This window comes from Microcebus murinus, chromosome 18, assembly GCF_040939455.1.
Source record: "Microcebus murinus isolate Inina chromosome 18, M.murinus_Inina_mat1.0, whole genome shotgun sequence".
Classification (NCBI taxonomy): domain Eukaryota; kingdom Metazoa; phylum Chordata; class Mammalia; order Primates; family Cheirogaleidae; genus Microcebus; species Microcebus murinus.
Window position 1 is genome coordinate 12,789,524 of NC_134121.1, and position 13,035 is coordinate 12,802,558.

A 13,035-nucleotide genomic window follows, 5' to 3' on the forward strand; every position below is an offset into this window, starting at 1 on the left:
TCAGTTGCCTGCTCTACAGCTCTTATTTATTTTCAAGAACCGAAACTAATGATCTCCCTGTCCATACCAGCATTTCTTCCCATATCCTACCCCTTCCTTTGCTCAATGCCAAGAGATTTAGGTATTATCTTCGACCTTTTCCTTGCCCTCACTTTCCTTTACCGGCCCATCACTAAGCCTAGTTTATTTTGCCTCTTAAATATCTCTCTAATGCACTTACTTCTCTCCATCGCCAGCATACCACCCTAGTCCAAGCTGCTGCTATTTCTTGCTTAGACCCCAGCAGGAGCCTCAGACCTAACCAGTCTCCACAGGTACTCTGGTTTCCTTCCATATCGTTTACAGTGTTCTTTCCAAATCTCAAACCAAATCCTGTCCTATCACACACTCCTTTCACTCATGTTTAAAACCTTTTAATGTAAGCTGACAACTTGTTTCTGAAAAAAAAAAATTTAAAAAAAAAATAAAACCTTTTAACAGTGTGGTAGTTTGATGGCCCTAAATTCCTTTGCAACATAACTTTGCTGCTTCTCCCATCAAGAATTATGGTCTCTTTCCCTATCCCTTGAATCCAGGCTGGCCTCATAACTAACTTTGACAGTAGATGGGAAGAGTTGTGAATTCAGAGCCTCGTCCTTCAGAGGGCTTGCACCTTCTGCCTTTGTTCCTTTGGAACCCTCGGGGTTGCTAAACTCTAGAGACTTAGGTATTATCCTTGACCCTTTCCTTGCCCTCACTTTCCTTTACCAGCTTATCACTAAACCTAGTGCATTTTGCCTCTTAAGACCACCAGACGATGAGACCACATAGAGAAGAGAAGAGCCCTAGCCAATAGCCAGCTCTAACTACCAAACATGTTGGTGAGGCCATCTTGGATTTTCCTGCTCAGCCAAGTGCTGTGGAATGAGTGAGCCCAGGTGAAAACAGCAGAGGAATTCCCAGCCAACCCACAGAATCATGAAAAAAATAATAATAAAGTTTTTAAAAGTTGTTTCAAACAACTAAGTTTGAGGGTGATTTGTTATATATCAATAGATAACTGATATAGAGGGTTTCCTACTATCCTTAGGATAAAGATAATATTCTAAGGTGCCTTGTAAGGTCCTGTGTATTCTGAACTCTTCCATGCCCATATTCTGCTTCCATTTCTCTTTAGACAACCTGGCTTTGGGGACCTTTGGCTTGCATGTTCCTTTCTGCCACAGGGCCTTTACATATGCTCTTCTCCTAACCCTCTTGCTTTCACCTTATTAACACCTACTTATCCCAGCTCTCAGTGCAGCTTCATCGTGTCAAAGACCCATTGTAGACTCTGGTAACCCATGTGCTTTCCTTTGGACTTTGGACAGCTGAAGTTTGTATTTGGTAGTTATGTGATTGTCTCTCCCATCAGCAAGCTGCATGTAGATTGTTCTGAGTCTGGTTTAGTTCACCACTATATTCCATACCATTCCTTAGTAGCCTCAATAAATAAATAATGAGGAAGGTGACAAATATGGCAAATGTTTATATACAAAGGAGGTATGGCAATGAAGGTTTTTCACAAGGGCTTTCTAAACTGTCTCTGAAGATTAATTTTAAGAAGAACTTTTGTTATAAAATGTTTTAAGCAATGGGGGAGGCATCATTAAAATAAGTGCATAACCCTCCAAGATAATTATTTAAGGAGAATACTATGTTTTTGGTTTTTTTTTTTTTTTTGAGACAGAGTCTCACTCTTGCCCGGGCTAGAGTGCCGTGGCGTCAGCCTAGCTTACAGCAACCTCAAACTCCTGGGCTCAGGTGATCCTCCTGCCTCAGCCTCCCGAGTAGCTGGGACTATAGGCATGTGCCACCATGCCCGGCTAATTTTTTTCTATATATATTAGTTGGCCAATTAATTTCTTTCTATTTATAGTAGAGACGAGGTCTCGCTCTTGCTCAGGCTGGTTTTGAACTCCTGACCTCGAGCAATCTGCCCGCCTCAGCCTCCCAGAGTGCTGGGATTACAGGCATGAGCCACTGCGCCCTGCCGAGAATACTATTTTGAGTTGATAAATTCTTCAGTGTTTGTTACAGAATAACTAATCATAGTTTAGTCATACATTTTATTTTTTTGTCTTCCAAAATAAGTGGGAGATGATAGGGGTGGATGTAAGTATTCATTAGTTGATCCAGTTGGTTGCTAATTCAGGAAGTGTATGCTGCTGACTTTTGTCTTTTGGAAATTGGTTTTACTCTGCTTTCCCAGCTTCAGGATCAGGGTAGGATGGAGATGGCGAGGTTGTATTTAAGGAAGGCAGAGCTCATCCTACTCTGCCTTGTTATCATTAAGGCTGTAACTTTTAACTCACTTTCTGTCCCAGGAAAATCAGAGTTGTTTGGGGAAAAATAGGTATAATATCTCACATAGCTTCATTTGATTCTGCTTTTCTGCTATACTCACACCTGATATTTTACTTTTTTTCTTTTAAATTTATATCTCCTTTCCTTCTCTCTGTATCTCCTCAACCATAGACTGGTCTTCACTTTACTCCCCACCAAATGGCAAAGCCTCAGCTTGGGAGCAGCCTCTCCCACTCAACCACAGGAAAACCAATCAGATAGTTCCTTGGCATATGTGTGGGTATCTGGCAAGAGGTAAACGAGAAGAATGAGACAAGAAGTATGGCTAATGTAACTTGAAAAAAAACCAAAAAAACAAGGGCAAGTGTGGCAGGCAGCTGAGTCCTTTGTAGAAAGAGGAGGAACAAAACAATGAAGCCAGATCTCTGGGTTCTAAGGAATGTGGCAACTGAAAGAAGGAAGAAATCTGGGGCCTGGGGTACCTGGTGCCTGAGTCCTTACTGAAAGCAGTGAGTAGGAACCGAGTGCCTGGGTCACCAAGGCGAATGAGCAATGGAGAGAAAGCTAGTGTTGTGAGCTTTCTAATGACAGGGGGCAAAGAGGCCAGACATCCGAGACTGTCCCTAACCTCCCAACCCTCTGCAATTTCAGACACTGTGAGGATCAACTGAGATTTTATTTACAGTTCCCTGGGAAGTATTACAGAAGAGAGGCCATCATTATTGCTTTAGGGTTATTGCTGGGAGGTAGACCCAATCCTCCATTGCCAGGTAGGCAGTCCCGCTCAAGGCTCAAAATCTATCCCTAGACCTTTTTATATCAGTCCTATGTCTCTGCCCATGACCCAAAGGCTGTTACTAATTCCTGCAAAATACAGCCCAACTATTTTCCAGGGGCCACCTTGGCCACTTTTGCCAGGCCACACTGTACACCTGCTGTCAAACTTCCCTCTACCTTTGTCAGTGCTGTGTTACCGTAGTCCCCACCCTTACCACCCTCTCCCAAGAACAAAGTATTACACTAGTTCTAGTTGTAAGCCTTCCATCTCTGGACTGGCAGGCAGAGTCCTGCTTTCCCAAAGGTTATCATTTACTTCCTGCCAGGACCAGCCTGGCTTCCTTTGTACCGAATAACATAAGAACGCCATTTCCTATGTCCCAGAGGACATCACAACTCACTAAATTATTACCCCTTGATAACATTTCGAGGGCCCCTTTTTGAGGTACTCCGCATGTTTCCTGTATCAGGCGGTTTTTCCCTGGGCTTCGACAATAGGAGGAAGAGAGAAGGGAGCGAGACCAAGTGGCAGAGAGCGGATGGCGAGTAGCTCATGCCCAGGATTTGCAAGGCCAGGAGGACGCAGCAGGTGGCGGGCGGACTACTTTCTCTCTGCAGCTCCACTGCGGAAGGATATGGCTTTGTTCATGCGTATCGCTACACGAAGCTGGGACTCGTTAGTGGGCGGGGCTACCCTGGCTCTGGCCGCTGCGGGGAGGGATCCAGAGAGGGAAAGAGGCAGCTGCGAGAACGTGGTTCTAGGGTAGCTTCAGCGGCTCTGGATTGGGTCCCTGCGCCCCCGACGGACTATTTCTTGGAATGCGGCTTGTTACCCAGGAGCCCGTCTATCTCCATCACCGTCTGCGGGGTCAGCTGGCTCAGCACCTGGAGGATAGTGGGGTGATGGAGAGGGCAGTACATTCTGGGTCACTGAGGAAGGGCATGAGGTTCAAGGACCCAGGGGAAAATCACGGTGGGGCCAGTGGCAAGGAGAGTCGCATCTGTGCCCTTGCCTCGTTTTGTGGCCCTGGGAGCTCTCACCTGCAAAGTGAGGACTTTGTAGTGGGTGACCTCCTAGGGCCATTTTGGGTTGGACAGTATGCCTTTGACCCCTGAGGAAGGGGACAGAGATAGGCTAAGCCTCTGAGGCTCTGGCTCACCTGTAGAGCACCCAGGTGTTCAATCAGCTGCTCTGAACTGGACACCCCCAGCAAGACCGAGCTAACACCCTCACTGCGGAGACACCACGCTGAAGCCAGAGGAACAAAAGAAGATAACTGATGGAGAACAGTGAGCACATAGACTTCAGAGATGTCTCTGAAGAAGAGGGTCATCCCTAGGGACAAGTCAGTCTGTAGACTGGTTTGGGAGCATCTCAGGAAGAGACAGGGGCCCTGCAGGGCCCAGGGCTGGCAGGGTCTCACCAATAGCAAGCTGAGCCACAGTGCAGCCCAGCTGGTGAGCAATGGGCAGAAGGTCCATGACTTTGGCTTGTTGCTTCTTGCCATCCTCATTCTTTACTTTGTCCTTGAGCCACTGGTAGCCCTGGAGACCAAGAAGAATTAGCAATAGACCCCCACCCCCCACTCCACCCCCCACACACAGAGCAGCCCAGATAGCCCAGTCCTGCCATCCTGAGTTCCCAGATCTCACCTTAATGGTGGCCCTGCAGGTATCTGGGACTTGCCCATCATACTTGCTAGTAATGAGCCCACAGGCCAGAGGGCACCAGGTGACTGAGCCAACACCTAAGAGGAAGAAGACTGGGTGTTGGCAAAGGGACCTAGGCCACAGATGAGGCTGAGGGAAAGTTAGGGATGAGGGTCTGCAAACCAATCTTGTGGTAGAGCTCTGGCAGCTGCATCTCCACCTTCTCCCTCTGAAACAGGTGGTGCTCAGCTTGTTCACACACGGGAGGAATCAGATTGAACTGTCTGGCCATGGAGTAGGCCTCCTGGGTTGGGGTGAGGAAGAAATGGGGGTCAGAGCATTCCTCCCCCCAGTCCAGTGGGATTTAGAGTAGTCATTTGAAAAGTGGGAACCAGTTGTGGGACAGGGGGAAGTGGAATCACACACTTACCATGATTTCTGCGGCCCCCCATCGGGATGTCCCCCAGTATAGGGCCAGGCCCTGGTTGATGACATATGTCATGGCTCGTACAATCTCTAGGCACACAGGAGAGAGAGAGCCTCACTGTCAGACCCCTGGAATCTAGGGCTCCAGATCTGCAGACCTCTGCTTGCCCCACCAACACCCCAGGCATCTCTGTGAGTCAGAGAGGTTTATATCTCTGTTCTTTGCCTCCCTCCCTGTCTAAGTCATGAGATCTGAGCCTCCACTGTGAAGCCTGGCAGGTCTTCTGAGCAAGGGCTGGCTTCTTGCTGAGGGTTAGAGGGAGTGCTTAGTGTTGAAAGACTGTCAGGCTTGGGGGAGCTGCTTTTACCTTCCATAGGACTGTTGGGGTCTGAGCGATTGGCAAAGACAATGTCCACGTATCCCAGCTGGAGGCGTTCCAGAGATCCTCGCAAGCCTGGAAGTTGGGGAGGGAAAAGGCAAATAAGCACCTCAGCTTCAGTTTACTAAGAATTTGGACCTTATCCCTTTGCCATGGCCACCTAAGTCCATATTCAAAGTCTCCAATTCAGAGCTTCAGAAAATGTTCCCTATTCCTCTGGCTTCCATACCCCACCACTTCAGGTTCCCAGCCCCTAACTCTCACCTTCAATGATGTGTTTGCGGCTCAAGCCTCTCTCAGTTTCTGCCCTGTAAGAAAAAGTAAGTCAAAGATAAAGTGTGGGCCAGGCGCGGTGGCTGTACGCCTGTAATCCTAGCTCTCTGGGAGGCCGAGGCGGGCGGATTGCTCAAGGTCAGGAGTTCAAAACCAGCCTGAGCGAGAGCGAGACCCTGTCTCTACTATAAATAGAAAGAAATTAATTGGCCAACTGATATGTATATAAAAAATTAGCCGGGCATGGTGGCGCATGCCTGTAGTCCCAGCTACTCGGGAGGCTGAGGCAGAAGGATAGCTCGAGCCCAGGAGTTTGAGGTTGCTGTGAGCTAGGCTGACGCCACGGCACTCACTCTAGCCTGGACAACAAAGTGAGACTCTGTCTCAAAAAAAAAAAAAAAAAAAAGATAAAGTGTGATAAAGATGGGGGTCAGGGCTGGCTTGGAGCGGTGAGGAATGGGGATTGCATGGTCCTCACAGGCAGGGTGCAGACCTGGGGTAGCAGGTGCAGGATAGCTATCCCCACCCCCTTCCCATACACTTGAACACATTCTTTTTAGGTCTTCTCCCCAATCATAGTGGGGCAGCCACTTACTGTCCTCCCCCAAAAATCTTGGTGGTGATGACATAGCTTGATCTCCTGGAAAAGGAGAAATGGGAAAACCAGCAAGAAAAGGATCTTTGGATGATCATGTCCCCAGCAACCCCCCAAAACACAGTCTCACCTCCAACCTTTGCTCTTGAGGATGTTGCCTAGGGTTCTTTCAGCCCTAAAAGAGAGACAATGCAGAGGCACTGACCCCTCCAAGGTGGATCAATTCCTTCTACTCTTCCCCACCTTTTCCTCTCTTATAAAGTAGACCATAATCCAGGAGCCAATTTGGGCTTTCAGCCCCATCCTAGACTACATAAGAGGGGCTTCTGGAACTAGGGATGTAGCTATATAATTTTCATTTATTCATTCACTCAACAAATATTTGTTGTGCATCAATTATGTACCAAGCACCGTTGTGGGTACTAAAATAGAATAGGGTTGAGGGGAGAAGAACAGATGGTATAAAGCCAGGGAGGACACTGCCTTGTCTGGCTTCAACCATCTGGGTTGCCACTGCCCCCCCCCAATTCTTAGAGGAGTGGACATTTGGGTCAAGTCTTGAAGATGAGCAGAAGTATTTGCCAGATGTGGAAGAGGCAAGGGTAGGTCATCCTAGGTTTTTACTGTTCCTAGTGTGAAGTCATGGATGTGTGATGGGGCAGTGTGTTTGAAAATTTAGCTTTGTAATCCTCACATAGTTGCACATAACTAATGCCCAGGATATGTTTGTTGATTTTATTTAATGTGACTACACAGTATGCCCAGTGATTCTAAGGAAGAGAGGGACTGATATTGGGACTACAACTCCCATAATGCTTTGGGGGCCCATTGGCTGAAAGGTTGGAACTCGCTGTTCTCAGAATTCTCAGTGTTCTTTAGAGGGAAAACAAGAAGCCCTGATATTCTCTCAGCCTTCCAAATGGAACTTAGCTCTATGACCCCAGTCCTTACTTTCCTGCTGCATGCACTTCAGCGGTGTCAAACAGATTTACACCATGCTCATAGGCTACTGTCAGCACATCCTCCGCTGCCTAGGGAGGTGAGAGAAAGAGTTGATCCACTACTGCCCCTCACTTACCTCCTTGACTGCACTTTAACCCACCAAACCGCAGCCCTGGTTTCCACATTCTCTTCCCTTGCCCCAGCCTCCAGCCTCAGATCCCTCATTCCCCATGCTTATTGTCCAAACCCCTATCCAGGTCCATTTCCCATTTTTCTGGTTTCCTCCCTCTCCCCCACTCTGTTTCTAGATCCCATCACTTATACCTCATCTGAGATCTGAGAACCAAATGTGACCCAGGTACCTGCAAGAGAGAAGCCAGGTACATGAGAGCTGTAAGAGGCAGGCCATGAAAGAATGCCCCCTTCCTTTAATCCCCATTCTAACTCACCCAGGCCAAGACAGGATACCCGAAGACCAGACTTTCCCAGGTTCCTACAGGATACAGAAGCAGGAGGAAGGGGTGGAGCCTCATTAGGACCTAGATCATAGGCCCCAGCTCCTCTCCTAGACTGAGAAGCCCTCACAGGATCTCAGTTCAAAGAAACTAGACCCAGTGGGCCTACAGGATTGGGCAAGTGCTAGCCCCATAGCAGAGGCCCTAGGAATATTGTTGAAAGAATAAGTGAACCAATAAATGACTGTTCCTCTGTCCAGTGCCTCTGTTCTCTCCTATCACATTGAAGATATGCTGTCTGGTTTGTCTTTCTTCTAGGTAGGGTCTTGTCTGTGTTTAGAGTCATCTCTGGGATGTGTGGAAGTGGGAGGGCTGGGAAGTGTATGGCTAGCTAATTGTGGTGAGTTTGTAAGCTGATGGGCAGGCACTAGGATAGAAGAGGTAAACCAAGTCAAATGCAGGCACTCAGACAGGCAAGGGTCCCTGGTTAGGCAGGACAGATGGACAGATGGGGCTCCAGCAAAGGCAGACAGGAGACCTGGGGGGTAGCAGAATGTATCACAGGAAAGCCTAGTTCTCTTTCTCCCCTTCTCTACTCCCTCTGCTCCTATTGGCTTGTGAAGACTGTCTCTGAACCCGTGAGTCCCCTCCTCCTCCTAATGCCCCCCACCTAGGTGGCAGCTTAGTTTCCCAATCAGGGCCACCACACACAGAGGGGATCAGATTCCTTAGGTGACAAAGCAGGTCAGATCTGTGACCTTGGCTCACTCCCCAGCAGAAGCCCCTCCCTTCCCCCTACCGTGAGTTCTAAGAGCCCCTGACCCTCAGTTCTCTGAGATAAAGTCAGTTCTCTGAGACAAAGTCGGTTCACCTTCCCACAGAGACCCTGCCCCTCAGCATAGAGATGAAAGATGTGGTCCATATTTCCCACAGGCCTCACTCCCCTCCCCCCAAGAAAGGTTATAGGAGGCTGGTCCCTTGGGGCAGGTGGGGGGAGTATCTGGGTCAGGCACCCCAAACAGGCCAAACAGAGTGAGAAGCCATTTCCCTCCCTCCTCTCCCCAGGACGCCGACCCAAGGACACTCCATTGGAGGGGGACACAGTCTTGTGATCCGTGCAGCTTGGAGATCTGTGGATCCCCAGCCTTCCTAGGGGTAAACAGGGAAGGTCAGGGGCATCCCCTCGATCTGAAAGGACCCAGTTAACCTTGGTAAACTTGATTCTCTCGTAGTCAGGGGTATCGACGGAGATCAAGAGAGGGACAAAGTAAAGGAGTGCGAGTGAAGGGAAGAAGAGATGGAAGGAACGGGGACTTGTTAGTAAAGTTTGTAGGGGTCTTGGTGGCCATCTCAGGAAGCCTCAGGGGTCCCGAAAGGGAAGCAGATGGGGTGGGCTGCCCGGCCACCCCCATACCTGTATTTCATGCCAGTGCCTCGGCCGGTGCTCTCTCGGAGGGCCCCAGCAGGCGCTGGGGGTCGAGGAACCAGTGCAGCTCTGGCCTTGGGGCCCGAACCTCCACCCCCCGGAGGATTCCCGTGCCCCCCGCCGACTGGCCCGCCATTACCGCCCCCAGGACCCGGCCGGGGTCCACATAGACGGTCCTCACTGCTCCGGCTGCGAAGGTTCTGCTCGGTACACGCGATAGACACCTGCATGCCGGCTGGCCAGGGCGGGGGAGGGGGCTTCAAGGGGTGGGAGGAGGGAGCAGGGAAGCTCAAGGGCTGACAACCCGGCGGCGTAGTGGGGCGAGCCCCGGGAGAGCGGGAAGACCGGGGAGGCTGCGGCGAGATCTGCCAGGCAAGATCGGGCCGCGGGGGCGGGCTGTTGGAGGTCGCGAGGTTTGCTGCGGGAGGGGAGAAACGCTGGGGGCTCCAGGAGTGGAGATATTCAGTTACGGGGGGCAATGGAGCAGGGAGTAACGCCGGGGAAATGGATGAGGGTAAAGGTCGAGGACAGTGCTCGGAAGGCAGGAACCCAGGGACGAGGGGGGCGGGAGAGGGATGCTACTTCAGCCTAAACCGCAGCGGGACCCGCTAGGCGCCCAGCAGCGTCGGCAGCGGGCCCAGCTTATCAACATGCAGGCGCCGCCCCCTCATCTGCATAGGGCCGCCCGCCTCCTAGCCAAACCTGCCGCTCATCTGCATAAGGCTCGCCTGCCGGAGGCTCCGCGGCTTGAATATTCTGTGAACGAACCCTACAGGATGGTCCTTGCACCCTCTGGGACCGGAGGCCTGTCAGCCTCCTCCTTACCCAGTGATTCTCAATCGGAAGGGATTTTGTCTCCAAGAGCACGTTTGGCAAGGTTTAGAGACATTTTTGATTTCACGACTCGGGGGTGAGGAAGGCTGTCCTATCAGCATCTAGTGAGTGGTGGCCCCAATGCTGCTAAAATCCTACAAAGCACATAACAGCCGCCACACCAAATAATCATCCAGCCCAAAATGTCAATAGTGCCGCTGTTAAGAAACCCATTGGCTGTAATCCTAGCACTCTGGGCAGCTGAGGCAGGAAGATCGCTTGAGGACAGGAGTTCTACACCAGTCTGAGCAAGAGTGAGACCCAGTCTCTACTAAAAATAGAAAAAATTAGCCAGCCAACTAAAAATAGAAACAAAAAATTAGTGGGGCGTCGTGGCAAGCGCCTGTAGTCACAGCGGCTTGGGAGGCTGAGGTAGGAGGATTGCTTGAGCCCAGGAGCCACAGCACTGCAGCCCAGGTGACAGAGTGAGACTCTGTCTGAAAGAAAAGAAAAGAAGAGGAAAAAGAAGAAAGAGAAGGAAAGGAAAGAAAGAAAGAGAGAGAGAGAGAGAGAGGGAGGGAGGAAGGGAGGGGGCATGGTGAATTATGCCTGTAATCCTGGCACTCTGGGAGGCTGAGGCGGGATGATCGCTCAAAGTCAGGAGTTTGAGACCAGCCTGAGCAAGAGCAAGACTCGTCTCAACTAAACATAGAAAAAATTAGCTGGGCATGGTGGCGCATGCCTGTAGTCCCAGCTACTCAGGAGGCTGAGGCAGAAGGATTACTTGAGCCCAGGAGATTGAGGTTGCTGTGAGCTAGGCTGACGCCACCGCACTCTAGCCAGGGCAACAGAGTAAGACTCTGTTGAAAGAAAGAAAGAAAAAGAAAAAGAAAAGAAGGAAAGAAAAAGAGAGAAAGAGAAAGAAGAAAGAAAGGAAGGAAGGAAGGAAGGAAGGAAGGAAGGAAGGAAGGAAGGAAGGAAGGAAGGAAGGGAGGAAAGAAAGAAAGAAAGAAACCCATTGGCAAAGCCTCTTTTCAGGCTTCAGTGGTGTGCAGCTACCTTATTCCTGCCTTCATGAGTGGGGCAGGACCAAGAGGGCCCATTCAAACTCACACACTCAGGCAGCAGAGGGTGACAAAAGTTTATTCTGTGATTCTCACAGTGTCAGGTATGGGATAAAACTGGACAGAGGGCCTGGTTTGGAGGTGGAGGGACTTGTGTGGGCTTCATTCTGGTGATGTGGAGGGCACCAGAACAGGCCTTCAGGCTGCTGCCCTAGGAGGGGGGCAGTGTAAGGGCTTATAGTGGGGTCCCTCGGGGCAGAGATTAGGAAGGACCCCAGGCAGACATGAATTCTCTTGAGGTGTGAGGTAGGATGCTTCAGCCAGCCCGGGCAGAGAAGAAGGGCAGAGAGCGGACATACGAGTCCAGTCGGCAGCGGAAGAGCTCACTTTGCACAGTTTGGCCCAGCGGGCACAGGGGGTTCTTCACCACCAGCTCCACATACAGCTATGGAGGGGGAGGGTGTTAGAGCCAGGATTTGGACACTCATTTTTAACCCCAAATCTAGTATAACTTCAAGGGTGTGTGAATGCACAAGGAACAAGGGCTGGGAGGCAAGCCCTCCTAAGGAGAAACTGGTGGTGGAAATGTTTAAGGACCTAAAAGCCCTTGAGAAAACTCTGAGTTCAATAGAGATATAGTAGGATTAGGGCAGGGAAACTGAGGGAGTCTTGAGGCTGTAATTGGCCATGGCCGTTAAGGAGCTCTGGGGGAAGGGTCCCCGGGGCTGGCACTGACCGCACTGTAGATGTGGTGCAGCACATCTCGGATGGGTCCCACGCCCAAGTCAGTATTCATAACAACCTTGATCCCAGTGGGCGTCTCGTAGTAATGGAGTTTGTAACGGCTAGTTTGGAAGGCCAGGAAGCCGTCCTTCCTGCAGAGATGAGGAGGATGTTAAAGAATGGGAGCAAAATTTCTCTCAAAGAGATATTTCTGATCCCCTCGAGGTTGACTCCCTCTTCGTCTAAACAAATCGTTTGTAGGAGCCTGGTTGAGTAAAGACACCGCCCAGCCCATCCTCACAGCTCAGTTTAGCTCCAGCCCTCAACCCCTCTACCTTCAGACCGTCCCCACCGCCGCTCCTGCCAGCTTCAGCACTCTTGCTTTGGATTCAGCCTCTTTCTCTAAGTCCTCCTCCCATCTCTGAGGGCCAATGCCCCTTCCACTCCAAAAAGTTTCCTGCACCCCCTAATTCCCAAAGCTAGCCCTCCTCCCAACATCCTCTCTGACTCCGCGTACATGTCTAGCGGGGACATCTTGCTGACAAACGAGCGAATAGAGAAGAGCATCCCGTACATCAGCTTGTACTCCTGGAGGGAAAGGGGCATAGTTAGCTCTTTTGTGGAGGGCGACGGGGTGGGGAACGAGCCGGGGTTTGGAGAGAAGGGGTTGGCTGGGACTAAGTGCGTTTGGAGATGCGTCGGTCGCCTAGGCTGCGCCGGGCCCTCTCGTCACCTCCTCTTTGGGGATCCCTGCTTGCTTCTTGCGGTGCCATTCGCTGTAGTGCAGACACACTCCATTCCGGTCAAACAGGTACAGGTTGTGGACAGTCATCTGCAGGAAAGAGAGTGTGAGTCTCGCTCCGTGATCGCCCCTACTCTGTGCACTCGGGTTCTGGGTCCCTTATCCCCCCAACCAGGTAGGAACCCCACCCCCGGACTCACCGGAACTGCTCCGAGTGCCAGTCAGGAGCTACTTCCTGTTTCCGCGGAGCTCCGCCCGGCCTGGTCTTCAAGCCGCAACTGTGGGGCATTGACTCCGCCCCAATGCCGCTGGTCAGACTCTGCCTCCCTCCCTCAGCCAATCCCCGGCGGCTGGAGCCGCGCACGCGCGCCCAGGGTCGCGGGATCCAAAAGTAGGAGCTGCTGCCAGTGTGGTATCGCGGGTGGGTGACGTCATCGAGGCGAG

The 13,035-nt window shown here is 50.9% G+C and overlaps 2 protein-coding genes across 2 annotated transcripts; both read right to left on the reverse strand.

The window, feature by feature from the left end:
- Positions 1-2,982: 2,982 nt before the first annotated feature.
- Positions 2,983-9,842, reverse strand: KCNAB3 (potassium voltage-gated channel subfamily A regulatory beta subunit 3). The gene is made up of 14 exons (XM_012775774.3): positions 9,238-9,842; positions 7,818-7,861; positions 7,693-7,730; positions 7,378-7,457; positions 6,557-6,601; positions 6,427-6,471; positions 5,823-5,866; positions 5,547-5,633; positions 5,183-5,268; positions 4,936-5,056; positions 4,756-4,850; positions 4,527-4,647; positions 4,263-4,351; positions 2,983-3,987 (listed from the first exon to the last, which is right to left on the reverse strand). The coding sequence occupies exons 1-14, from the start codon at positions 9,477-9,479 to the stop codon at positions 3,910-3,912; spliced, it is 1,215 nt and encodes a 404-aa protein (XP_012631228.1). The 5' UTR covers positions 9,480-9,842; the 3' UTR covers positions 2,983-3,909.
- A 1,347-nt stretch (positions 9,843-11,189) lies between these two features.
- TRAPPC1 (trafficking protein particle complex subunit 1) lies at positions 11,190-12,926 on the reverse strand. The gene is made up of 5 exons (XM_012775766.2): positions 12,792-12,926; positions 12,583-12,681; positions 12,367-12,437; positions 11,863-12,001; positions 11,190-11,571 (listed from the first exon to the last, which is right to left on the reverse strand). Exons 2-5 carry the CDS (start codon positions 12,679-12,681, stop codon positions 11,443-11,445), a joined length of 438 nt encoding a protein of 145 aa, XP_012631220.1. The 5' UTR covers positions 12,792-12,926; the 3' UTR covers positions 11,190-11,442.
- Positions 12,927-13,035: the final 109 nt, after the last annotated feature.

What these genes read in the sequence shown, in the direction of transcription:
- KCNAB3 (XM_012775774.3), bottom strand. Translation starts at nt 9,479, where the DNA reads ATGCAGGTGTCTATCGCGTGTACCGAGCAGAACCTTCGCAGCCGGAGC. An exon ending in GGTATCCTGTCTTGGCCTGG is followed by an intron (nt 7,731 to 7,817) that starts GTGAGTTAGAAT and finishes TCTCTCTTGCAG; the next exon opens with GTACCTGGGTCACATTTGGT. An exon ending in TGTGGCTCAGCTTGCTATTG is followed by an intron (nt 4,352 to 4,526) that starts GTGAGACCCTGC and finishes CTCTGGCTTCAG; the next exon opens with CGTGGTGTCTCCGCAGTGAG.
- TRAPPC1 (XM_012775766.2), bottom strand. Translation starts at nt 12,681, where the DNA reads ATGACTGTCCACAACCTGTACCTGTTTGACCGGAATGGAGTGTGTCTG. An exon ending in AAGATGTCCCCGCTAGACAT is followed by an intron (nt 12,002 to 12,366) that starts GTACGCGGAGTC and finishes TCATCTCTGCAG; the next exon opens with GAAGGACGGCTTCCTGGCCT. An exon ending in TGCACCACATCTACAGTGCG is followed by an intron (nt 11,572 to 11,862) that starts GTCAGTGCCAGC and finishes CCCCCTCCATAG; the next exon opens with CTGTATGTGGAGCTGGTGGT.